This window comes from Mustela nigripes, chromosome 2 (genome assembly GCF_022355385.1).
Source record: "Mustela nigripes isolate SB6536 chromosome 2, MUSNIG.SB6536, whole genome shotgun sequence".
Classification (NCBI taxonomy): domain Eukaryota; kingdom Metazoa; phylum Chordata; class Mammalia; order Carnivora; family Mustelidae; genus Mustela; species Mustela nigripes.
The window spans coordinates 5,562,216-5,586,988 of NC_081558.1; the positions used below are offsets into that span (position 1 = coordinate 5,562,216).

General features: G+C 64.3%; 2 protein-coding genes and 1 long non-coding RNA gene across 11 annotated transcripts in view; 2 read left to right on the forward strand and 1 right to left on the reverse strand.

Moving 5' to 3' along the window:
* Positions 1-375: 375 nt before the first annotated feature.
* On the forward strand, positions 376-5,487 carry PRR36 (proline rich 36). Of its 2 annotated transcripts, none has more exons than XM_059388864.1 (6): positions 376-836; positions 1,390-1,664; positions 1,781-1,880; positions 2,095-2,207; positions 2,301-4,472; positions 4,665-5,487. In XM_059388864.1, the coding sequence occupies exons 1-6, from the start codon at positions 391-393 to the stop codon at positions 5,168-5,170; spliced, it is 3,612 nt and encodes a 1,203-aa protein (XP_059244847.1). In that variant the 5' UTR covers positions 376-390; the 3' UTR covers positions 5,171-5,487. The 2 variants fall into 2 exon arrangements, with proteins under 2 accessions (XP_059244847.1, XP_059244848.1); XM_059388865.1 differs by lacking the exon at positions 376-836 and adding an exon at positions 879-972.
* A 2,838-nt stretch (positions 5,488-8,325) lies between these two features.
* The window catches only part of EVI5L (ecotropic viral integration site 5 like), a 28,260-nt gene continuing 11,812 nt past the window's right edge, over positions 8,326-24,773 (reverse strand). For 2 of the 6 annotated variants that reach the window (XM_059388867.1, XM_059388866.1), the window contains exons 3-20: positions 24,046-24,235; positions 23,425-23,649; positions 23,247-23,321; positions 22,548-22,673; positions 21,031-21,174; positions 20,755-20,844; positions 19,573-19,670; positions 19,430-19,490; positions 16,119-16,172; positions 15,222-15,254; positions 13,985-14,125; positions 12,504-12,674; positions 10,880-11,020; positions 10,640-10,795; positions 10,389-10,535; positions 10,214-10,309; positions 10,005-10,100; positions 8,326-9,839 (exon numbers count right to left, since the gene is read on the reverse strand). In XM_059388867.1, coding sequence (XP_059244850.1) covers positions 9,555-9,839; positions 10,005-10,100; positions 10,214-10,309; positions 10,389-10,535; positions 10,640-10,795; positions 10,880-11,020; positions 12,504-12,674; positions 13,985-14,125; positions 15,222-15,254; positions 16,119-16,172; positions 19,430-19,490; positions 19,573-19,670; positions 20,755-20,844; positions 21,031-21,174; positions 22,548-22,673; positions 23,247-23,321; positions 23,425-23,649; positions 24,046-24,235 — 2,329 coding nt within the window. In that variant the 3' untranslated portion in view covers positions 8,326-9,554. Of the gene's footprint in view, positions 9,840-10,004; positions 10,101-10,213; positions 10,310-10,388; positions 10,536-10,639; positions 10,796-10,879; positions 11,021-12,503; positions 12,675-13,984; positions 14,126-15,221; positions 15,255-16,118; positions 16,173-19,429; positions 19,491-19,572; positions 19,671-20,754; positions 20,845-21,030; positions 21,175-22,547; positions 22,674-23,246; positions 23,322-23,424; positions 23,650-24,045; positions 24,250-24,773 lie in introns of all 6 variants that reach the window. The other 4 variants (XM_059388869.1, XM_059388871.1, XM_059388870.1 and 1 more) reach the window with 4 other exon arrangements.
* On the forward strand, positions 14,134-17,854 carry LOC132010901 (uncharacterized). 3 transcript variants are annotated; one of them, XR_009402303.1, is made up of 4 exons: positions 14,134-14,522; positions 14,712-14,783; positions 15,377-15,492; positions 16,861-17,854. It is a non-coding gene; the product is annotated as an uncharacterized LOC132010901 (long non-coding RNA). The 3 variants fall into 3 exon arrangements; XR_009402302.1 differs by having other exon boundaries at positions 14,134-14,809; XR_009402301.1 differs by having other exon boundaries at positions 14,134-14,783.

Consider the following 24,773-nt stretch of genomic DNA (forward strand, 5'->3'; position numbering starts at 1 on the left):
CCGCTGCCCCCGCCCCCCAAAGCTCGGCTCTGCCGACTTGACTTCCCTTTTTCATATGACATAGGAGGGCGTGGAGGGGGTGGTGCTCTGCCCTGCCAAAGGCTGGATCACCTCTCACAGTCCTGTCTCCTCCTCCCCATCGTTCCTTTCTTCTTGTGTTCCCCCAAATCCGAATCTACCCCTAAACTTCCAGGGCTGTATTCTCTCCGTAGTCCGCCCCCCCCAACCAATTAGGATTTTTCTGGGGTCTGGGAAAAGTCTTGGATATGAGAGGGGCCGAGGCCCCCGAGGATCCTTGGGGGGCCGGGCCTCCGCGGTCGCGCGGTTGCGAAGGCGAGGACTGGGACAAGGACCCCGAGGGCCGGATTGGTTGAATGGGCACGAGGCACGATGCTCCCGCCCCCTGGTTGTCAGGGCCCAGCCTATCCGCGTCCAGGCGGGCCTCGGTCGCCAGGTGGTTGGGGTCGGGGGGGCCGGGGCAGGTGTGTGTGTCGGGAGGAAGGGGCTAGGCCCTCCCGGGACTCCCAAGGGATTCCGCCGAAGCCCCTGCGTCTGGGAATCGGGGGCCCTCCGGCTCGGGAGCCGAGAAGCCGCGCCTCCCTCCACAGCGCCTCTCCCCGCCGCCCCCGGCGCGCTCCCGCCCACCGCCTCCCGGGTCTGGAACGAGCGCGCGCGCCCCCGTCTCCCATCGGCGGCGGAGGGGCGGGCCCGGCTCCCGGCGCCACAGCCCGCAGCCCCCTCCCCTCGCCCGCCCGCCGCACGCTGCAGCCCCGGCGCTCCCGCCCGGCCCCACCCCAGACGACCCAGCGTGGAGAGGCGGGCGGCCGGAGCCTGAGGTGAGCGCGGCGCGAGCAGGTGGAGCGGGCGGCGCGGACCAGGGCCCGGCTGGGGGAGGGGGACGCGCTCCGGACGCCGCTCTTTGTCTCCCCGAGCCCCATCGCGGGCCGCTGGGGCCGCTCCTCCTCCTGGCAGGTGCCCGCATCCTAGGGGAAAGGTCTGGGGGGCTGGCGAGGGGACCCGGGCGTGCGCTCCCGTCCCCCTTAGCTGGAGCCTATAGCAGCCCCCCGTCCCCGAGGCTGGTGGTCCGGGTCCTGAAGGGGCGAGGGGTGGGGGCGTGGGTCTCGTCCTGAAAGGGAGCAGAGGCGGGCGGGCTGGGGCTTTAGCTTTGGAGGAAGGCGGTGGGGTTGGGACTAGGGGACAATCCTGAGCAGCTGGGCGGGTGGGTGGGTGAGTGGGTGTGTGCGTGGGAAGGAAGTGGATCGAGGCCGGGTTTCGGGCGCCCATGGGTGACAACGCTGGGGAAGGGGCAGCGAGGGACCAGGACCAGGGTCCGTGCAGGCAGCATAGCAGTGCAGGAGATGCTGATCCATCCGTCTGTCTCCTCATCAGGTGCGGGATGGACAAGAGGGACAAGGGCAGGTCAGGGGCGGCCACGCGGACGCCGGCTTCTCGCCCTCCAGGCCTTCCTACCCCCAGGCCCCCAGGGTCTCCCCGACCTCCTCCTCCAGTAACCAGCGCGGCTCTCCGCGTCCTGGGAGCAGCGGGAGCTGCGGGGCGAGGGCCCCTGGCTGAGCGATCCGGGGGTATCCGGGCAGCTGCTCTCCCGGAGGCTGGTCCCCGGGTGGGACCAACACAGAGCGCTGGGACAGGCCCCCGGAGTCCAGGTACCGCACCATCTTTCCCCCATTCAGATCCTATCTTCCTGCCCCCCTTTCCTTCTAAGGCTCCAGTCTCCCCTTCCTTCCTGGGGCACCAACTTGACTTGGCCTTCTCCCCACAGCCTCCAGGCCCCCAGCTGCTGGGAGAGGGGAGCGGGCCCCTGCCAAGACCTCAGGCCCAGGCTCTATCTCCAGCCCAGGACGTGCCAGCGGGACCACCAGGTAAAATGCCTCCCCAGTCCCTTTGGTAAGGGTTAGTGTCACTATCTGGAAACTTAATTTTACATGTGAATTGGGGAGTGGGAGCATTTGCAGGTCACTGGGTGCAAGTTGAATGAAAGCCATTATTGGTCCGCAGAGAGGGTATAAATGAGAAAATGAGACTTGGGAGAAAACAAGGAGCTCTGTAACTGAGGGCGGCCACTCCTGTCCCTAGGCTAGGCTCTCTTGCACAGAAGGGGCTTCGTCCCCCAGCTGAGGAACCCGTGACCAGAGGGAAAGCCCCAGAAACCCCCAGAAGGAGCGCGCTGAGCACCGGGGCACGGAGAGGTACGTGACCTGGGGAGGATGGGGGTTCCTGGGCAGTGAAGGGGAGGAGCCCTGAAGTATCTCTGACCCTCCCGCCTTCTGCTTTGTCTCCAGACTCTTCTGGGCCCTCCCCAGGCGCCCCTTCCCCAGCCACCTCCCGTCGGTCTCGGGCTGCAGGCGCTGAAGTCGGTCTCCCTCGGGCAGCTCCCAGTGCCCGGCCGCGGCCTCCAACCGAGGCTCCCAGGAAATCAGTGAGCAGTGCCCCGCAGCATGTTACCGCAGAGCCGAGCCCCGCCGCCAGGAGGCGACCCGGCGCCGGCGGAGGCCTCCAGAAGCCAGCCTCGCGCCCCTTGGGGTCCAGCGCCACTCCTCTGTCCTCTCCCGCCCGCCCTGGGGCCTCGCCGGGTGGAACACCTCGGGCTCTGGGGCATCCCTCGCCGCCCAAGACGAAAGGGGTGCAGGTTCTGCGCCCCCGCCAGTCCACACCCCCAAGGAAGGGCGCAACCCCTGCGCAGGGTCTTCCTCCTCCTTTAGCCACACCCTCTCCGCCGGGTTCGAGGGCACAACTGGCACCGCCTCCGCATATCACGGGCACTCCCCTGCCTGCCACGCTCCCTCCCTCTCCACCGACCACGCCCCCTTCTCAATCCGCAAATGGTCCTTTGGCCACGCCTCTTTCTTTAGCCCCTCCTCCCTCCGCTCCACTCCCTCCTCAGACCCTCCCCTCTCCGCCGGCCACACCTCCTTTGCAAGACCCACCCACACACCTGGGTACCTCCTTTTTGGAGGCGTCCGCCTCTCCCACGAACACTTTTCTGGCTTCATTCTCTCCATCATCGTCAACCCCTCTGCAGAGTATGCCCCCAACCCAGGCTTCTCCAGCTTTGCCCCCTCTTCTGACTCCCCCCTCTTCCTTGGCCACATCTCCTTTGTTGGCTCCAGGACCACCAAGCAAGACCCCACTCCAAGCCCCTCTTACTCAAGCAACATCTCTGCTAAACCCGCCCTCTCCCCAAGCCACACCCCCTCTGCAGGGCCTTTCCACTTCGACTACTACTCCTCCACTGGCCAGTCCTTCCCTATCTCCTCCCTCTCTTGAGGCCACACCCTATACAGTGACCACGCCTCCCACACAGGACACCTCTCCGGCCACATACCCTCTGCAAGCCTCTCCCTGTCCTCTGACCACCTTCTCTTCACAGGGTCCTCCTCCTCCTCTGTGCTCCCCGTATCCCTTGGCCTCACCATCTCTGCAGGCTGCACCCTCTGCCCTGGCCGTGCCCACTCCACAGACCCCACCTCCTCTGGCCACACCCCATCTACAGGCCACTCCCTCTTCGGCCCCGCTCCCTACACAGGCCCCACCTTCTCTGGCCTCACCTCCTCCGCAGGCCCCACCCTCTTCCCTAACCACTGCTCCTCAACAAACTGCAGTGTCTCTGGCCACACCCCCTCTGCAGGCTAGTCCATCCCCGAGCGTGCTCCCAGTTCAGGCCCCACTCTCTCCGGTATCACCCCCTTTGCATGACCCTTCCTCTCCCTTGGCCGTACCCCCTCCCCAGGCTCAACCTTCCCTGGCTTTGCCTCCTCTTCAGGCTCCTCCTTCTCCCCCTGCCTCACCCTCTCCGCGGGCCCCTCCCTCTCCTGTGACCCCGCCCTCCCCGCGGGCCCCACCCTCCCCTGTGGCCATACCCTCTCCGCGGACCCCTTCCTCTCCCCTGGCCACACCGTCTCCGAAGGCTCCACCTTCCCTGGCCTTACCTCCTCTGCAGACCCCGACTCTCCCTTTGCAGGCCACGCCCTCTCCCCTGGCCACGCCTCCTCAGGCTCCACCTTCCCTGGCCTTGCCTCCTCTACAGGCCTCTCCACGCCCTTTGCAGGCTCCTCCCTCCGTGGCCACGCCCCCTCCTCAGACTCCACCTTCCCTGGCTCTGCCCCCTCTGCAAGTCCCTCCCTCTCCCCCGGACTCACCCCCTCTGCAGGCCCCTCGCCGCCCCCCGACCCCAGGTCCGGATGCCCCGATCCCGGGCCCACGGCTGACCCTGGCGCTGGCCCCGGCTCCGCCGCCACCGCCCTCGCGCAGCCCGTCCAGCACGCTGAGTGGCCCGGATCTGGCGGGCCACAGCAGCAGCGCCACCAGCACGCCGGAAGAGCTGCGCGGCTACGACAGTGGGCCCGAGGGCGGCGCTGCGGCCTCCCCGCCCGCCGACGCGGAGCTCGCCGCCTGCCACCCGGCCTCCTGGAGCCGAGGTCCCGCTCCGCCGCTGGCCGTCCGCAGCACCCCAGGTAAGCGGCCCCTGGCTCCCGCCGGGCTGTGGGAGGGGCAAGGTGGGAGGGGGGCGGGGTGGGAGGCCAGGGGGTGTTCAGCTCGCGGACAGGTCACTTGGGTCTGGGGCGGGACGGAGGCGAGGGGCGGGGCCTTGTGGCGGGAGCCGCGCTTTACGCCCCATAGGCCCAGCCCGGCATCTCTCCTCGCAGGAGCGCCCCTGCCTTGGCCTCCCGCTGCCGGCTCGGGCACCGCTGACGGCCTGTGCACTATCTACGAGGCTGAGGGACCCGAGTCGGCGCCCCCCGCCCCAGGGGCGCTGGATGCGGGGCCCGGCGCCGGCGCGGGTAGCGGGAAGGTGGTAGCTGGAGCCGGCGCGGCGGCGGCCTCGCGTGGCGCGAAGCCGGCGCGCCTGGGCGAGCTGCCGCTGGGGGCGCTGCAGGCCAGCGTCGTGCAGCACCTGCTGAGCCGGACGCTGCTGCTAGCTGCGGCGGAGGGTGCTGCTGGCGGCGGCGGCCCAGGAGGCGCGGGAGCTGGTGGCGTCGCGGGGGGCGCCCGGACTGCGCTCAGCGACGCCGAACTGGGCCGCTGGGCTGAACTGTTGTCTCCCCTGGACGAGTCCCGCGCCAGCATCACCTCGGTCACCAGCTTCTCCCCGGACGACGTGGCATCCCCGCAGGGTGACTGGACGGTGGTGGAGGTGGAGACCTTCCACTGAGCCAGACCCTTAGCCCCGCCTACGACACCCCTTCTCTCTGGTTATGCCTCTCTTGTCTTGGGCTGCCCGGCTGCCCTCTTTCGGGAGTCTGGCTCCCGGTGGATTGGACATAGCCCCTGGAGGCCTAGATTTGGGGCCAGGCTCGCGTTCCACCCACGCCTCTGGCCAAGGTCTTCCCCCTGGAGCCCGGCCGGGTGTCTTGGACTCCCTCCGGCTCCCCTCGAGCCCCGCCCCCTCCCTGGTCTAGGCCCCACCCCATGTCCTGAGTATTGTCTACTACGTGCTCCCCGAGTTTGCAATAAAGGCGGGACCCTGCAGCCTGCGCTCCTCGCGGTCGCCGAGGGGGGGTGGTCCACCGCGGGGCGGCGGGAGGGGCAGGGCACGAGCGGGTCGTAGCTCTGGCTGAAGGTCTCTTGCACACAACGCAGCGGTGCCTTTTCTCTGTTAAGGCGCGGGCTCGAGAGGCAGGGCTGCGATGGGACCTGGTGCGGCTGAGTCCCCGCGGTCCAGCGCGGCGCCCCCACGCACGTGCGTGGGCCTGGGCTTTTTTCCTGGGAGATTTGCGGTGGCAACATTAGGCGCAGGAGCGGCCCATTGATACTGCGAGATCAAGTGCAGGAGTGATGCGTGCCGGGCGTGGCTGAGCTACCGAAACTCTTCCTATACTCCCCTAAGGGAGCCGGCATCTCTTGCCGAGAGGAGAAAGACATGTGGGAATGGCTCTTCCAGGTCTGGGACGAGGGCAAGGCGTCCCTTCCTGAGGCCTCCTCACAGGGTGCACCTTGGGAGTGCCCAGAGGAGGGAGGGGAGGGGTCGCTGAAGACCTGAGGGCGATCTTGGCTCTCCTGCGCTCTCCCAGCCCAACCCAATCCAGGGCGCACTGTGCTCTGTCACTGAGGAGGCTCCAACGCAGAAGGTAGGTCTGCAGGTGGGCCCTGGGCCCCTTAAGAAGGCCTGGTGTAGACTACAGGGTCCTCGTGGGTCAGGAGGCTCCGAGGATTCCTTGCCCCTGCGAGCCCGCTGTGCAGAGAGGGTTCTGCGGGGAAGGAGCAGCCTCTCCCCAAGGCTGAGTGGGAGACCGAGAAGTCTTCACATTGCCTCTCGCTCCCCAGGTGCTCCCACCATGCCCCTTTGTGCCTCCCAACGCATGGGCCTCCCCTTTCCGTCCATCTCAGGATGCCCTCCTCAAGCCCCTCCAGCCAGGCGTCCTCGCCTGTGCCCACAGCAAAGGTTCTCAACAAAGTCAGTCTGTTTTCACCTGTCTCCCTATCAGAATTTCTTGTCCTTCCTCTGGCAGCTGAATCACCCTGACCCTGGACGACTCTAGCCCCACCCAGGCCCTTCTTCCTAAATAATGGGGCCAAAAATTCAGCCCCCGGGCCTTTTTTCCCGGAGGGTCTCCTGTGTTACGGCAAGTATGATGCAGGCCTGGTGGGGACCACAAACGGGGCTGGTAAAAGGACAGAGCAGGACCGTGTTGGACCCTTAGCCTGGTCTCTGCCCCCAGACCCGGTCCCTGTAGTCCTGTCAGGCACAGATCACCGAGTCCTGCCTGTCCTCACCCCCGATGTCAGCCTGGGGTCCTAGTACAAAATCTACCTTCTCCCAGTGGGACGGTGCACCTCCGCCCCTGGGGGCCAATGTACATGGGGGGGCAGGCTGCTCCCTCACTCAAGATTGGAGTTCAGTGGCAAACCAGAGGGCCCTGCAAGGACCCAGGCATCCTTCTTTCCAGATGCTAGGGCTGAATCCTGACGTGCTGGGCAGCCAGGGCATCAAGACCAGCCCCCGAGATGGAGCAGGGCAGAACCTCAGACATTGCCCCCTGGGGCCCTGCCCCTTCCTGGGGAGCCAGCTGGGGTAGAATTACCCGTGGGAGCAGAAGAGACAGCAACTGTCGGGGCTCTCAGTGTTCAATCTGCATGATGGGAATGGTGTGGGGACACACACTGGCTGGGCGATGGGTCAGTGCGTGGGACGTGGCCGTCCTAGTGCAGAAGCAGCTTCATGCCTTGCTGCTGGCAGGTGTCAGGCCACTGCGGGTGGGGGCGCTTCTGGTGCAGAGGGCAGGGCCCGGCTGGCATGTGCCTGAACCCAACCAAGATTCTCCTCCTGGGAAGCCTTCCTTTGCCATCCCTGGCTCTCCCGCTACTCATCCCCCCAACCCTGCCTTAGCTCCACGGGGAACCCCACAAAGGGCTCTGCCTCTTTGGGCCTCGTTTCCCTCCGGGGGGCCCCTACTCACTGTCCCTACTGCCCAGCTGTTGGGGTTCCGTCCTGACCTACTGACCCCCAACACTGTGGTCCATCTGATGGTGCCCCCTCTCCCACCTAAGCTCCCCATGGCTCCCCGGTGCCCTCAGTTCAGAGCACAAATTCTGGTTCCCGAACCGATTCTCAGTCTGGCCCTGCCCACTTCCTTCTTCAATGGCATCTTGCGCCTCCTGCTGACCTGCCAAGTCTCGCTCTCTGCTTTTGTCTTTGGAGAGGACTCCACCTCCCACCCCCACCTTCCAGGAAACCTTCCTTGATTCTTTTGGGCAGTTACCCCACAAGTCAGCAGGCTTAGCCCAAAGCCCCACACCACTGTCTGTCTCTACTACACTGGGGACTCCTCAGCCCGGTGCAGGGCAGAGGACCCCGAAGGTCTCCGGAAGTGTGAGCAGAATGAACACCGATCAGATCCCGCATCTTTCTGAAGCCTTGTGCCCCCACAATCCTCCAGGTCTCTCAGGGGAGGCACAGGCTAACTTGCCTGGGTGAAAAATCATGCCTCCCACCCAATACCTCCTCACTCCCACCATCTCCAGAGCCGCCCTTTCGAAAATGGGCATGCCATAATGGTCCATGTGTCAGCCTGACATCTGAAGACCTTTGTGACTTGTCCCCCCATCAGATCCCCCCCAACCCCCAACCTTTTGTTCACACGGAACCAGCGCCTGCCTTTTTCTCTCCCATGCTGCCCCCCACCCCAGCTGGGCAGCCTCTTTGGTATCCCTGCTGGCCTGCTGGGCCCCCTACCTCTGATTCCCTTAGACCGTGGGAGGCTCCCATAGGCAAGGACCGTCTGGTCCCCTTGGCACCGCTTTTCGGGACAAGGAGCTGGGGACTCACAGCTGCTCGCCGTTCCCCCAGGCGTGCTGTGCCCTTGTCTGTGACTGTGTAAATACACTTTATTTTCCATCTTTCCCGCCTGGGCGACATGTGGAGTGTGAACAGGCAGTGTGCAAAATGGTGGTGGGCAGTGTGGGGGGCACATGGGAGAGCCCCTCGGATGCCCACCCTGGTCCCCGGGCTTTGTTAACACTGAGGAGCGGGCGACCGGAAAGGGGTAACTGGGCATGGATCCCCATCCCAGGAAGCGCCAGGGAGATTGCTTTTGACGCTGCTCCAGGCTCCAGGAGAACCGACAGGGTCTGAGGCCTGAAGGTCACAAGGCCCTGGGGGCAAGGGGCTGGGGGTATCGTTGGACTTTGGCACCGTTCTTGGCTCTGACTCTGCAGAGAGCACGGGACCACCATGAGCAGCCGGGACCACCATGAGCAGCCGAGGGGAGGTAACGCCTCTGGAAAGGTTCCTGCCCCTGGGGCATGGCCTTGGCCAGAGGGTGAGGCCGGGGACACGGGAAAGGAAGAAGGGATGGGGAGGCGGGGGACCACTTGGAGAGCAGGCTAGCTTGGGTGGGGGAGCCCCTCCATCATTGGCCAAGACAAGGTGATGGGAGTGTCCCAAAAGGGAGATGTGGGGTGCTGGGGAAAGGGGGTCTCTTCCTTGCAGCTGCTCTGGCCCCCAAGAAGCAGGGACAGACAGGTCTGTCCTGCCCAGGTCTGGGCTGGTTCCTGCTGTCCACTCACACCCCGGCTGGCCCTGCGTACAGTAGGGGGGACTTTGGTTTCTGCTGCAGGGGCCATGATGCCCGCACCAGGCAGGAAAGCCTAGCCTGGTCATCTGTGCCCAGCCGCCAACGGTCCCCAGGGGCATCACGGGGTGGTGACGTCCAGCCCAGAGCGGCCCCTTCTTCCTTACGCCTTCTTTAGCTCCGGGGCCCTTCCCAGCAGGGCCACCCTTGTCCCAGAAGAGAGACTGCTGGGAGGGGGGAGCTTCCTGCTCATCCAGTCCTGGGACCTCTGGGTCATTCCCTGCCCTGGCTGTTAAGAGGGGCAGACCCTCCAGGGAGCCGGGCTGGAGGAGTACAGACCAAGATGGGTAAACACTGCTGGGGAGAGTAGGCCTGCTGGGGGGACCCTGAGGATCCTCAGACCGCGGCCGTAGCCTCTGCGCCCCCGTGCTCTGGGCTGAGCCCTCCGGTGGGCGGGACCACGGAGGGCGTGGAGTTCATCAGGTGGGGGCCCCCCTGGCTCCAGCACGCAGGGCACGGAAGGCCTCAGTTGTCCAGGCCCTGGCTATAGGGCGCGGCCAGCTCATCCGCGTCGCTGTCTGAGCTGCCCTCGCTGTCCTTGGCCGGCCGCTCCAGTCGACGAAAGAAGCGCGCGTCGCGCGGGGACAGCGGGTAGAGCGCGTCCTGCAGCGCCGCGCCCACGCCCACGCCGACCCCGAGCAGCTCCTCGTCCGACGACGGCAGCGAGTCCTCATCCAGGTGCCGCGCCAGGCCCAGCCCGTCGAAGGCCAGCGGGTCCTCGAAGGGCGGCGGACCCTTCAGCAGCCGCACCTGGGGCGGGGAACCCGAGCGCTGAAGGCCCGCCCCGCCGCGCCCCCGCGGACAGAACCCGGCCGCCCCGCCCCTCCTCCCGCCCTCCCCGCCGGCACCACCCGCCCCTGCCCCGCGGGGGCACACGCAGGGCTTCCGCCCCTCCCGCCGCCGGCCTGCGCTCACCTCCGCCTTCAGCTCCTCGATCTGGTCCTTGAGCTCGCGGATGTACTGCGACGAGTCCGAGTGGTTCAGTTGGCCCTGGATGCGGCCCTCCTCCCTCTGCGGGGCGGGCCAGGTCACCGCGGGTCAGCGCAGGGCCCGCCCCGGGGTCCGCCCCCCCCCCCCCCCCCCGCCCCCCCCCCCCCCCCCCCGGCCCGGCACCCCCGGCTCACCTGGATCTCCAGCTCGGCGATGCGCTGGCGCATCTCGGCCACCGCTGCCATGCTGTCCGCCTCCCGCAGGCGCACGGCCATCACCTCCTCCTTGCTCTGGGGGCAGAGGGGGCGAGGGCAGGTCAAGGGGCGCGGCGCGCCGGGGGCCGGGCCGGGGCGGCGGGCGGGGGCGCACCTTGCACTCGGCCTCGGCCTGTTTGCGGCGGCTCTCGCTGAGCTGCGTCTGCAGCCCCTTGTTCTGCGCCGCCAGGTACTGCAGCTTCTCCTGCAGCGCCGCGCGCTCCGCCTCCACGCGGTTCAGCAGGTTGCGGTGGATGTTGTCCTGGGGGCGGACGGGCGGGCGTCACCGCCTGGTCCCGCCGCCGGCCTCCCGCCCCGCCCCGCCCCGCCACACCCCCTGCGAGAGGCGCGGGCGCCCGGGCCCACCTGCGTCTCGAGTTCCACCACGCGCTGTCGCAGCTCGCGACCCTCGGCCAGGGCCTGGGCCTCGCGCAGACGCACGCTCATCAGCTCGTCCTGCAGCTCGCCCAGGACCAGCTTCCGAGGGGACTCCTTCCAGCGGCCACCGCGGGACAGGTGGGCCTGGGGGGAGAGGGGGCCGGTCCGTCTGCAGCCGCGAGGGCCGCGCGGGCCCTTGCGTGCGCGCCGGGGGGGGGGGGCCCTCACCTGCCAGGTGTCCGAGAGCTCCTGCAGCTGCAGCTTCAGCTCCCGCGCCGAGGCCACGGCCTCGCCCTCCCGCACCTTGACCGCCTTCAGCTCCTCCTGCAGCCGCGCCACGTTGTTCTCGTCGGGCAGCGAGCTGTTCCTCTGCAGGGCGAAAGGGGGTCAGAGCCCGGGCAGCTGCGGCCAGGCGGCCCCGACAGAGACCCCTCCGTCAGGTCTCCTCTGAGCCCCACCTTGAGCACCCCGCGGGGAGACTGTGTCCCCGGCACCCCAGGAGACACCAGGCGAGGGGCCCCAGGCCTCTGCGGAGCAGACCCCACCCATGCGGCCCCAGGGAGAGATCTCAGAAGTTCAGGGGTGTGGAGAGCGCCAGCTCTCACTGGACTGTCTCAGGGTGACCCCGACGCCTGCATTCTGCGTAAATGTTACTGCTGTTAACACCGGGCAGGCTGGGCAAGGGCGGGTGCCTCCCCATCCTGGGAACCTGAGATCCGCCCCCTGGGGCCCATGATCACACTTGGGACCTGCCCCAGCAGCAGCTGAGACCATGGGTGGCCCCTCCCTATTGCTGCTCCTTACCCCGCCAGACCCCAGGCTAGGCAGCCCCTTCCTCTGGAACAGGCTGAGGGCCAGCTTAGACCCGGAGTCCAGCGTTCCAAGGGCTCAGTGATGAGGGACTTGTGCTCCAGCCAGATGGGAATCTGGCTTGCTGCGGGGGGTCCTCACTGACCCCTGTTTGAGTGTGGGCGTTGTTGGGGGGTGGTGTTGGTGGCAGGATCTCCTGGGGCTTATTTCCCTTTGATGTGGAGGCAGGTGGGAGGGAAGCCCAGCTCTGGGCCGGCTGATGGGGACTGAGAAGCCCATGGATAGGGCAGAGACACCCCACCTGGGAGGGCACCCCAAATATCACTGGCTTGAGAGGAGTGAGGCCTGGTTCCTGCCGTGTGTGAGTGGGTCCTGCTGCCCCCTGCTGGCCGGGGCACCTCTCTTCCAGCGTCTTTGCAGGAGCTGAGTCAATAGGGAGTCTGGGACAGCCGTTGAGCTCCGCCCAGGAAGTCTGGGGCCCCCTTCAGGGTAGCAGGCTCCAGAAGAGGGTGATCCCAGTCCAAGCCCTGGGTGGTATCTCCCTGGGGGTGGGGAAGGGGAGAGCAACCCTGATGGGCCTTGGCCTTCCCTCCCAACTCCATCCCCGAGCCCAGGGAGGGAGACACACACACACACACAGGTGGGGCTGTCTGCCCAGGGAGCCCATGGAAGCCACCACACCGCTGGCCTGGGGCACGAGGGCAGGTGTGCCCCTTGAGGAGTCATTCTGTTTTGTGTGTACCCTGACATGTGTGTGCATGTCTGGGGCTTGGCAGGGTCTGTGGTGAGGGGCCCAACTCCCCAGAGGCCCAGAACCTTGCCGGCGAGCATGGGGGAGCAAGCAGGGCACCAGAGGGTCAGGGAGGCTCTCTAGGTTCCTTGGGAAGCCGGTCTGAGGCGGTCTGAGGCGCCCTGCTGGTCTGCCTGGTCACCCCTTCCTGACCAGGGCCTGGCCACACGCCTCCCACAGTGCAGCCGGCACCTCCGCTTCCTCTTGCCCATCGTTCCCCGGACAGCCACCCACATGCCCACCCAGTCGCACCTTCTCCATGTCCAGAACCTTGTCCTGCATCTCTCGCAGAGCCCCCAGCGTCTCGGTCTCCCGCAGCCTCGACTGCTCCAGCTCGGTCTCCAGGTGGGCCACGAAGTCCTCAGTGAGGCGCGGGTTGTCCTGGGGGGCAGGCAGAAGGCTGTGCTGGGCCCCAGGCTGCCGCTGAAGGATAAGCAGGCCTTCCTGCTGCCTGGCTGTGGGCCCGGGCCTTGCCCCCGCCCCCCAAAGCCCCCAGGCTGCCAGAGGAGCTCAGGCTGCAGGTAGACACGGCTGGAAGGTAAGGAGAAGCCGTGGATCACCCTTCCTGTGCCTTCTGACCTTGTGGGGAGAGAGCCCAAGCCCATCATGGGGGTTCTGATGCTCTGTGCCTAGGAGTGTCCTGGCTTAGCCTCTTTCCGGGGAAAGCCACAATGAAGGGACCTTCTGAAGGGGTCTTTGCAGGGTCTCAGGCTGCCCCTGGAGGGATGCCAGTGGCTGGTCCCAGGACTGGGCACCCTTCTCCCTTGGTGGTCGCTGTCAAACCAGACAGTGGGGGTGGGAGCGGGGTCGGGCTCAGGGCTGTGGCACTCCTGCCGCCCCTTTCTCCACCTCCCTGCTCTCATTGGACCCCCATTTCAAAACAGGAAGGGAAACAGGAAAGTCTGCTGGGATCCCTTTCTTGCTCAGTGCCCAGAAGGTACCCCATATGGGGGCCCGGGGAGGCGGGTGCGTGCACCTCGAGCTCAACAGTGAAGACCTGGCTGGTGGGAGAGGGAGGCTCCTTAAAGGCTGGAGCTGGGGGGGGGGGCAGGGGAAGGTCTCCCTGGCCCGGAAGTGGGCATTGCGCCAAGGTCGGGATGAGCCCGGCCTTGGTTTCCCCGTGGGCCATGCCGCTGGTGGGTCATCAAATAAGGAAGGTGGCCTGGGTGCAGCTGAAGGAAAATCCCGAATCCACATCCTGGAGAAGTGGGTTCTTCACAGTGTTCTGGCCCGAGGGCCCGCCTCCCAGGATGCAGAGGTCCTGACTCCACAGCACAACCTGGGCCGCCCCCACACCCCCACTCGGCCAGCTCAGAGTGGTGGGCACAGACCAGACCCTCTTCTGGGGGCAAAGTGCTGGGCTCTGGAGTGGGGAGCCCCCCCACCGTCTCTCATGCTAGCTCCCACTCTGCATGGCTGGCCCCTGGGGAAGTCTGACAGCCCTGGGGACACTCCAGGGCTCCCCTAAGGAATCACAACCACATCAGTTGGGGGGGGACCCTGCAGGTAGAGCCGGGGTCCCAGGATGCCTCACGGACTGGGGGCAGGGGAGATAGAAACCCCAGGATTCCCCAATCTGGGGGTGGGGCCGCTTCCTTGGAGGGGGACAGAATCTGCACTCCCTCTGGGTTTCTCCTCCCCTCCCCTGCCCCTCCCAGGGTTTAGGGGGCTGATCCAGAAAGCAGGAGCGGTGGTGTGGGGTGCAGCGCCCCCCCCGCCCCGCTGCCTGGTACCTGCTGCTCCTGGAGCTGCCGGATGGTGCTCTGGGCCTTCTGCAGGTCCTCGGCCGCCGAGCTGCACTGCTGCCGCACCACCGCCAGCTCCCGCTTGATGACGTAGTTCTCCTCGGCCTCCTGCGCCCGAGTCACCTGCCCCTGAGCACAGGGAGGACAGGACACCGTGACCCTCTGCTCACACTCCAGGCCCTCCCTCTGGCCCGCCTCTTGGGAGGCCCCGAGAGGGCGGACATGGGGTGGGACAAGGGCAAGGCCTCCCGCACTCAGAGCCTGGGATGGGGCGCCCCACCGGGTCTGGGCCTGTGGGGTTGGTGGGGGCACAGGCAGGAACAGGACACGGGGAGGAACCTTAGGGCACACACCCACCCCAGGCCCAGGTTCTGTGGGGCTGAAATGGAGAATGGGGACCCCAGGCTGGGGCCGAGGCCAGCTCTTTCCCCTGCTGGCTCCCGGCTCTCAGCCTCTGTCCCAGGTGAGGAGAAACCATCCTTATTTAGGACTGAGGCACAGCAGAGGCCGGGCTCCCCTGGCAAAGGTGGGGGTCTGGAGGCAGTGGAGGGCCCAGGGACTCAGGACCAACCCCTTAGGGCAGGGTTGGGAGGTGGAGCACAGCTCTTCTGGAACCTTCTCCAGTCCTGAATCCTGGGGCCTCCATCTACCTGGGGCTAAGACCTCCCCCTACCTCATCCCCTCAACCCACCCAATCCGGGTCCCCCCATTCCAGGCTCGGAGCCACCAGGTGGCGGGCAGAAGCTTCCAGATAAAGCCATTCAAGATGAGGCAGCAGCAGAAGCAGGTGAGAGAAGATGGCAGGCCTTGCAGGTAGGAGCAGTGAAGGGCCAGAGTGGGGTGTGTGTGTGTGTGTGTGTGTGTGTGTGTGTGTGCGGCTCAGTGCAGTGCACACATCAGGGCCTGTAGCTGACAGAGCCTCGGGGTCCGCACCCGTGTCCCCTGGAGGGAGGAGGCTTTCTGTCCCCATGCGTGTACAGTCACAGACAGACTCACACTTACCCACACCATGCTCTCACACGCACACCCCTCCTTCCCCCTCGGGAAAGCTCTGTCTCCCCCGAGAAGCAGTCTCCAGCCACCCCCATGCATGGTGCCAAGCCTGCCCCCTTCTGCCCGCCCCCGCCCCGGGCTGGCAGCGGCCAGGGAAGAGGCGGGTCCTGGCTGTGGTGTGCGGGGACCAGGAGGGACCTGGGGGGGCGGGAGGGACAAAGAGCTACAGTACCTGGATTAACCTATCAGCCAGAGCAGCGCTCTCCTACCCGGCGGAGGGGGTTCCGAGCGACAGGGGGAGGAGGCAGAGCGGAAGGCGCAGGGACAGGAGAGGGGGAGAGACAGACAAGAACCACTTGTCACTAACACGCAGTGGACTATCTCTAGAAGCAGGGGAGAGAGGAGTGAGACCAGAGAACCAAAGAACCAGCAGGAGAGGACCCGGAGGAAGAGCAAAGCCAGAGCTGGCTCCGTCCTGGAGAGGGACGTGTGTGTCTGGGCAGGTGGGGTTGCCGTCCCGGGGGGCTGCGGGATGGGGTGGTGGCAGGGATGGGCGGGGAGCGGAATATTTTAACATGGAATAAGAATCGAGGCTTTGGCGCAAGAATCGAGGCCCCCCTGTGGTCAGCGGGGGCGCCGAGTGGGAGTTGGAGAGGAGAGGCAAGTGGGGTGCCCCTCCCCGCCTTTACTCCCATCTTTAAAAACAGAATGGGGGCCAGGATCAAGGTTATGGCATCCCCCCACCCCCACCCCACGGCGCCAGTGTAAGGCCGCCCCTCCTCTACCTCCTTTCTTTCCAGGGTGAGGCCTCCAAATTACAGGGTTGGGAGCCTGTGGCCTAATTCGGGGCACCCCGGTCAAAGCAGCAGTCTGCCTCCTTCCCCCTACACAGGCAGCCCAGGAGGGACCCGGGTTTACAGTTAACTGGGTTGTAATTTCACACCCAATCCCAAGCAAAGCTGCCCTATGCCTCTGGTTCTGTGGCAGCCCAGATCTCAGTGGGGCTCTTGGTGGGGGGCCACTGGTTCAGGGTGGGGTCCGGGCAGGGGGCTGGCTGGCCCTCTGGCTGCTGGGTCCCGCTTGGGGCCTGCAGAAGTTGGTGCCCCAGGCTGGTGGCCGCACTCCTCACCTTTTCCAGGGTCTCGATCCGTTGTTTCAGGAGCCGGTTCTCCGTCCGAAGCCTCTATGTAGGGAGAGGGGGAAAGTGTGTCAGAACCCACTCCCACTCCCATAAAGACAGAAGTCTGTCCCCTTAAGGGCCAGGTTGCCTCCAGGCAAGATAGAGCCATCATCAACGCTCTGGGGAAGGCATCCGAGAAAACAGGGCCAAGTCCCGTCAAGCATGGCCCGTTCGATTTTTTTTTTTTTTTAAACAAACTTTGGTTCATTTAAAGTGATCGCTTTCATGGATATGCACTTGTGTGTCAGGGGTCAGCCATCAGCACCCTTGCCTTCCTGGGAAGTCTCCTGGGAGCCCAGGCTGGGGCCTGTCCAAGGCCAATGTGATGCTTCCTACAAGGGCAGGCCTTCCTCTGGGCCTGTCTGTTCCCACCCCTCACTGCTTTGCTTCCAGCGCCCGAATGAACTGTCCTCAGAGTCAGGATCCCGGGGAGGGGGTCCTGTTGATACCACGGGCCTCCTTGAGCTGGACAGCTATGTTTCTGTGACCCACCAAAAGTCAGGGGACTCAGAAGCCGTCACTTCCCTCCAGCGGGGGTTCTACAGGCCTCTTGCTTTGCTTTTCACCTTCTCCCCTGGACTGATGGGTTTGGGTTAGATATTTGTGGTTTTAAGTTCCCCATGGCCTTTGGGAAGCAAAGTGAGGTTTATATATGCCTCGCATCTTAGTCTCTACTTATGTTCCCTTTAAGGCGCGGGTGTGGATGGTTGGATCTTAAGTGTGTTCTGAACGAAGACCAACCAGACCCTCCATCTTCCTGAAGCCCCGAGACCCCACACTCATCCATTATTAATGGGGGAGCTGCCTCTCTGTGGGCCACACAGAACATTTTCCGGATTCTTCCGGGAAGAAGAAGGTGATGGAAACACCTAGAACACTCTCGGGAAGCATCTGCAGTCAGAGAATCACAGATGTGATTCACAGTCATTCACCGATGTCATGCATGGGGAAACTGAGTCAGAGGGGGGCAGTGTCTTGTCTGAGCCCCGCAGCTTGCCTGGGTTAGAGGTGTTTCAGGCACAAGTCTCTGCCCCACATCTGGAATCAGGAGTCCGGATCTCTTGGAGGGCTCTTGCCCCATCTCTGGGCTTGACCCACCACTCTGTAAGCACAGAGATCCTCGAGAAGTTCGATGTGGCCAAGTAACAACTCCCCTCTCCCGCTTACTCCAAAGAGAAAACGACACAAGGAGTGAGCCGGAACTGCGGGGTCTAGGTATACATCAGGCTTTTTTTTTTTTCTTCTGTATTTTTGATGCTCTGACATCTAGCCACGCGGCCGGTCTTGGAGAGACTGCCCCGCCTGGGACTGGCTGATTCCTAGACACAGCAAACCAGTAGTAGTGTGCCTTTCAGATGCAAACCAGCCAACCCAGTGCCTACACCCACCTACTACATCTCACTCATGCCATCCTGCCCAATGTTCTCTCTGCCTTAAATTGCCCCCAAGACAACGAGGGACCCCCTGTAGACTGCAGCTCCCTGAAACTGTTCAAAGGAACCAACCTTTAACTCAAACTCGACTACCCAGCCTTGCCCATTCTTTTCTGTGGAGACCACAATAAAGGCTCTGGCCCATGCTTTGCCCCCTCACCCTCTGCCTCCGGACCCACTCTGATGCTTCCCCATGTTGCCAAGCATGGTGGGGCGTGCCCCCTCCCTTTGGGAACTATGAATAATAAACTCTTCTTTCAAAGGCAGTCTCTGTGTTGGCTCCATGTCTGTCACTTTGCCACACCTGATTAAAGCAAATTCCAGGTACATTTTGAAATAGGCTGTCAGGGAAAGAGCAAAGAGCAGGGCCATGGGACAAGGCATCTGCCTGGATCCTTTAAGCCCGTGGGCTCTCAGGCTCCTCTCAGGAGTAGTTTCCAGGTGGGGCATGTAGTCTGAGTATCTGCTGTGTCCCTACCTACTGCTAGGTCCTCTGTCACCAGATGGGGGCAGGCCCATGACTGCATGAGCAGGACGGGCACACAAGTTTGGACTGGTGCATCAGTCAAGCCACCATTTCTGAGAAAGGGGAACGCCTGCAAACTTGGGACACAAAACTACTTCTGGAAAACGTACAAATGGGGCCAGGACACAGACGGTCTCTTTCCCTTCAGGTATGGGTGGCAGGTGACCTGGATTCTAATCTAGATTCTGCCTCTCCCTTTCTAGAAACTTTTTTTTTTTTTTTAAGATTTTATTTACTTATGAGGAAGAGAGAGAGCAAGAGCAGGGGGAGTGACAAGCAGAGGGAGAAGCAGGCTTCCCACTGAGCAGGAAGCCCGATATGGGACTTGATCCCAGGCCCCTGGGATCATGACCTGAGCTGAAGGCAGATGTGTAACTGACTGAGCCCCCTAGGTGCTCCTCCCTCTCTAAAGGAGGTGGAGATGTTGATAGTGGTGGTGGTAAGAAAAATAGAAATAAATAATAATAATCTGAACAGTAGAGCAAATCTTATCCCCATTTTGCAGAAGGGGACACTGAGACTCAAAGAGGTGAATCTTCCTGTGTCACATGGCTGGTCCATGGTAGAGTTGGGATTTGAATCCTGGTCTGTGGGACTCTAGTCCCAGCCGCTGTGGGGCTCTGTCCCTGAAGAGGACAAAGCCAGGGGTTATGTATTTGTGTCTGTTCCTCTCACTGGACCAGGGGGGTGGGGCCTCAGTCTCCTATGACTCTGGTACACCGTAGGTGCTTAATAAATGCTTGTTGCATGAATAAGTAAAATTACGTGTGGAAGGTGAAAGCAGAAAGGAGAGGGAGGAGAGTCTGGAGGGTCGGAGGGTCACAGTGGGTGGGGAGCCCTGTGGCACCTGGCTCCTGCCTGCCCCGACCCCAGGGCTCCGTCCACCGAGGCCGCCTTCCTGACATTCCTCGACTCCATCAGGCCTGCTGCAACCTGGCCTTTTGCACGGACTCTGTGGGCCTGGAGCGGTGGTCCCTGGGGTCAGCTCCACCTCTCTGCTGCATGTTTTTACCCAGAGTACTTTCTGGAGTCCATACTCTGTACCTATGGGTTCCCCAACCATCTCCCCATTGTAACTGGGGGGTCTCATGAGGGCAGGGACCTATCCAGCTTCTCTGCCTCCCCCCCCCCCCAGCCCTGGGACGGGTCTCCAGCAGCAGGGTGGGCCCTGCTGCTGGATGAGGGGACAGGTGGGCGGAGGGAAGACGCCTCAGATTCCGAGGACAGGCTGGCTCGTGGCCTGGGCAAGGCTGCGTCCCAAGAGCATCCTGTCGCTGTGCCCCGCCTCCCTGGGGACTCACTTTGATCTCGATCTGCTCCTCCATCTCCTTGCTCTTCATGGCCGCGTACTCCTTCTCCAGCCTGCAGACAGGAGGGCCGCTGTGGTCACCATCCCACTCTTGGGGACCCCGTTCTGCCAGCACCCTGGCCTCCCGGTACTGACCTCTTCATCTTCTTGGGGTTGTACTTGACCTGGTAAGCCTTGAGGACCAGCTTGTCCGGGCAGCTGTCGAACTGGTGGGGGATCACCCTCTGGAAGTACTGTCGGGGGGTGGGCACAGGCCATCCTTGACACACAGGCCCTGACTCGTGGCGGGGCGGGGGGGGGGCAGAGCCCTGCTGTACCCTGTTTCCCTGAGGAGGAGCCGGTCTGCCAGGGACATCATGTCCCAGCTCAGGGCCCAGCCTGCAGTGGGCGCTCTGTCAGCGCGTGTGGAGCAAGTGAGTGCATGGGCTGTGGGGGGTAAGCAAGTGCCTGCAGTCCGGACTGCCTTCTGCCCCGGAAAGCAGGGCTTCAGCAGCTCCTGCAGCCAGCTGGAGGCCCGGTGGCGGTGGGCCTTTTGCAGAGGAAGGGGGTCCTATCGCTGTCCCAGGGCAGGGAGAGGAGGAATCAGGGCCATGGGAGCAAGGCGGAGGGAAGACCCCTTGGTGGCCGGCCTGCCTGCCTGGGCCCAGGGAGCCCGGGCGAAGGGTTAAGCACTGGCGCCGGTGGAGGACACAGCTTGCTGCGGTTCAGGGTCAGGCCGGCTCCCGCCACCCAGCCCAGCTGGCCCCCTCTGGCAGCTGCACACAATGGATGCCCGTGTTCACGGACACAGCCGTGGCCTTTGTGCATTCTTCCCTGAAGCACCAGCTGGAAGATGCTGGGAGGGGAAGGGGCCTGCCTGATGGGGATATGGCAGCAAAGCAGGCTGGCCTCCCCTCCAGCGGGCAGGGCGGGCGTGAAGCTGCCCCAGGCTCCTCACTCCCGCCCGTTGCTCTCACCTGGCCCAGCTGCCGGGGCTGAAACCACACCCAAGGCCTTGCAATCTGGCTACTATCACTATTTGCCCCATTAGACTCTGGAGGACCCAGAGCTGGGAGCAGGAAGTGGGTGGTGGGACCTCCTGGGGCTTGGCCCAAGCCTGGGCCTTCCACCATTTCCTCTTGACCCCAGTAGCCAGGTTGCTCCTCAGAGCCCGCCTCGTCCTCCAGGAAGGCCTCCGGGAAGCACGGGACAGGGCAGATGTTCAGGAACGCCTTCCGCCCGTGAGGCCAGGCCCTTCCCCATCTCTCAGGAGGACTTCACCTGCCCGGGTGCCCCTGGTGTAAGGGAATCCCACCCTACCCGGCCCTCCTGGCCCACCTGGGACATCCCCTCCATGTCCAGCTGCATCAGCTCTGTCTGGTTCACCTGCAGAAGCGCGAGGCCCACCCGGAACACAATCTCCAGGCCCTGCAAAGGGGGTGATGGCAGCGAGTTTGTCGTCCTGCTCCCCCAGGGCGGGCAGCTGGGAGGAGCTCTGATCCGCCCCCCCGCCCTGCCTCCCCCAAGCCCTGGCCCTTCCTTAGCCTGGGCCTGGCTGGGATTTGTTTCCCACGGCAGGTATCTGGGAGAGGAAGTGGTGTTTGGGGTCCTCACCTCGTACATGAAGATGTCAAAGACACGGGTGGCAACAGGGAGCGGGAAGGTAGTCAGGAAGAGTGTGAGAAACCAGGACGAGGCATACATGGACGTGTGGAAGCTCTGGGAGCGGAAGTGAGTGTTCAGATCCGGGAGCTGCTCCTGGGGCGAGGGGGTGGGAGGAGGAGGCCAGGCACCGTGAGAAGGCTGAGGGCACAGTGGGCCCTCTCCCCGCGCTAGTGCGGGGTCTCAGTGCCCCACCTCCAGGGAGACTTCCTGGCCCGCCCCGGGCAGCCTGTGGCTCCCTTCCTCTGTGCGCCCTTGGCACTGTGTTTGGGTGAGGCTGAAGCACCCAAGAGCTCTACGTGGCAGGCGGTGGGGAAACAGGCAGGGGTGGCAGTAGCGGCAGCAGCCGGTGGGGAGGGGGCTGAGTACACTCGGGGAGCCTGTGCTGGCACAGTTACTTATGGGATCCCCACCACTGCCTCAAGAGGGAGCTTCTAAGGCTCAGGGTGGGGGAGGAGGATGGTTATGTGGTCAGGTCACTCCCCCAGGTCACCCAGACAGCGAGAGTGGGGTGCGGTGTGAGCCCAGTGCAGCTCACCCCATATTGTGTGACCCGCCATCGCTGTGCCCATCCACAGTCCCCCCATCACACTTGGTGCCCAGCAGTGCCCAGGGGATGCGGGTCTGATGGGCTTGAACTTCAGACTGCTGAAAAGGGACAGAAATTGGGGAAACTAAGGCTGGACAAGGGGTCAGGAGCCCCTGGATGTCCTTCGCCAAGAGAGATCAGACTCTGGGGATGTCTCCCCGCCACCCTGGGGCTTCGTCCCACAGCCCGGGGTTCTCTGGGCCTGTCCCCCTACTCCAGGGATGGCCTTGCCTACCCAACCCGGGGCAGGTGGCTTCTTCTCTGTGGCCCAGACCACCGGCTTGCCAATATTACCAGGTCCCCTCCAGTGACAGTACCTTGCTACCCAGTGCCATGCAGAACTACACAGCCCCACCCGCAACCAGCTTCTAAAGCGGGCCCTGTGCGCGCGCACGCGTGTGCGTACATGCACGCACACACGCACACGCGCCCGCCCAGTCTCTGTCTGCCAGCCAGGGGCGGGGCCTGCGGGGGCTGCTATTTATAAACAGAGAAGGCTGCGCTCCAGTATCAGCAAAGGCAGGCAGACAACACTTTCCCTCCTTCCGCCACACTGGGGAGCAGACAGGGAGGGGGCCGGGGGTGCATCCGACCAGAGCCAGGCTGAACCCTCTTGCCCTAGCGGCTCCGGGAGCCCCGCGCTTTCAGGAGCCCCCACTACCCATGGCTGGCCCTCGCCCAGTCCCCGGAAGCCCTCCTTCGGGCCTGTACCCCACAGCCTCGCTGGCACAGGACCCCTTTCTGAACTGGAACATGCAGGCGACTTCGTGGCCCTGGGGTTGTCAGTCGACGAGACGGAAGTGGGGCTGCCCTAGTTTAGCACCTGTGGGTGCGGCCGACAGGGGTGGGAGGGTGCAGACCAGCCCCGGCCCGCGCCCACCTGGAGCATGTACTCGAACTGGTAGATGCAGAGCCCCAGCTCCGCCATGCTGGGCTTGAAGAGCTCCCGCAGGCGGTACTCCTGCATCAGCCGCACGAACACACAGAAGGCTTCTTCCTCGGGCATCTGGGGGAACAGGCAGGGTTGGGAGGGGTGATCGCCACTCTTTTTACGGCCCTGGGGTGCAGGGCTTCGCCTGCTTCTGTTCCATTTAGATTTACAGAACAGGGACTGCGGGGGCGGCCCAGACCCTCCTAAGGGGCCTCTGGTCAGTATGGCCACCTGGGTTTGACTGATGGGAACCCTCCTGAGGCCAGGGTCACCTGCCACAGGCCGCCCAGTAGGAAACTGTGGCGCTGGGACTTGAAGCCCAGGTCTGCCCACATCCAGAGCCCAAACTGAGACACCCTCTGGTCCCCCTCCACCCCCAGCTGTCTCCATTCTCGCCTCCTGAGTCTGCTGGGGTCTCTGGAGGAAACCCTCAGCCCACCCAAGACCACACAGGCTGACCTAAATCCCCTGCCTGAGGTTCAGCCCCTGGATGGTGCCGGTGGCCAGCCTCTCTGCGCCCACCCACTGGTGGCTTGGCCTGGAGACTGGCAGAAGTCACAGACGCATGGAGAGGGAAGCTCTGACTCTAGAAAGACCCTGGGTGGAGGGAACACTGCTCCTGCCACAAGCCTGGCCCCAGCCACCTACCTGCATGAGGAGCAGGCCCACGATGAAGGCGCTGCCCTGGCAGTAGCCCACCTCCCTGTCCACCAGGGAGTACGCCTACAAGGGAACACACACGTTAGGGCCCACCCCAGCAGGCCAACACCAACGGTGTGGGAGTGGGGGAGGTGGGGGGGTGAGGACCGAGGGTTCCAGTCCTCACCTTCATGACATTGAAGAGGACCTCCTGGCCCAGGCTGTCCTGGCCCTTGAAGAACTCATGCTCTGGGTAGGTGCGGGCAATGTCCCTGCGGATCAGCTTCTCGCACGGCGAGGACATCTTGAGCAGCTCCGAGTACTGGTTCTTGACCGGCATGTCTGTGGCGCTGCACAGGAGCTGCCACACGATGGCCCGGAAGTGGTGCGGGATGCCCTTGCGGATCAGCTCCTGTCAGCGGGGCGGGGCGGGGGCGGCAGGCTGCTGGACCCTGTCCTGGGGCAGCCTCCCCACAGCCCCCCGGACCAGCCCTCGCCCGCGGCCCAGAGCTGGGGGAGCTACTGTGCCGCAGAGTCCACACCACTTAATGTGCTGTCCCCAGCAGGGCACCGGACACAGCAGGGCAGGAGACAGCCGGGTACCTGAGACGCCAGCGTGACAGCCGCTTGTCTCGCCATTCCCACCCCGTGCCTCGTCCCACCCGTATCCTGGCAAGGCTCATCTCCACCGCTGCCCTCTGCCCTCGAACCCCGGAAGACACACCCCCCCACAACCCCCCGACCCAGGGCTGCTACCGGGGGCCAAGGGGCTCAGCTGGCCCCGCCCCGCCTCGCAGGCTCCGCCCACCTTCAGCAGCTTCTCTTTCCTGCGTCGCCACTCCTCCCACTCGTTGGCGATCCGGCCCCACAGGATCCAAGTGTCCTCCTCCAGGTGGCTCAGGTTGGAGGAGGCCGAGGAGCTGGACACCAGCGAGGAGCCGCTGTTCCGCCGCGAGCCGTTCATGGAGCGCATGGACTTGGAGTCGGCTTCCAGGAGCCTGGCCATGGAGGGCTGGTGGAGGCGGGCCCAGGCTTCGGGCACCTCCCGCCGCAGCCCCGGGCCTCTAGTGACGCCGTGGGGCGCCCTGCCCCTCCTCCCGGGAGCCCCAGAGGCTGCCAGGCATTGGGTCTAAATTGTTCTTGCCCAGTGACCTTGGCCGGTGCCCTAAACTCTCTAAGCCGCACCCCTATTCCGGGGCCCCTGGAGAGTCTGCCTTCCGGGTGTCCCATTCCGTGTCTAGCACTGGGCTGAGAAGCATGTGCATGAGCTGACAGTCTTATCAGCCTAGCAGGGCAGGTGTTGTTAAGATCTGGGCTTTACAGACCGGGGTAGAGAGGGCGAGCCACTGGCGGGGCAGCCTGCTGCGAGTGTTCCCGCAGCTCCGACATCTGGGGCCTCCCAGCCGGTGGAGGGACCGCCCACGCAGGCCTAGCAGATTCCTAGAGATAAGGACTTGCCTGCCAGTGCACCTTTCCTATGCAGACCAGCCAGTCTAGAAGCCACAAACCGATGGTCTCTCCTGTTCTGATGCCCCC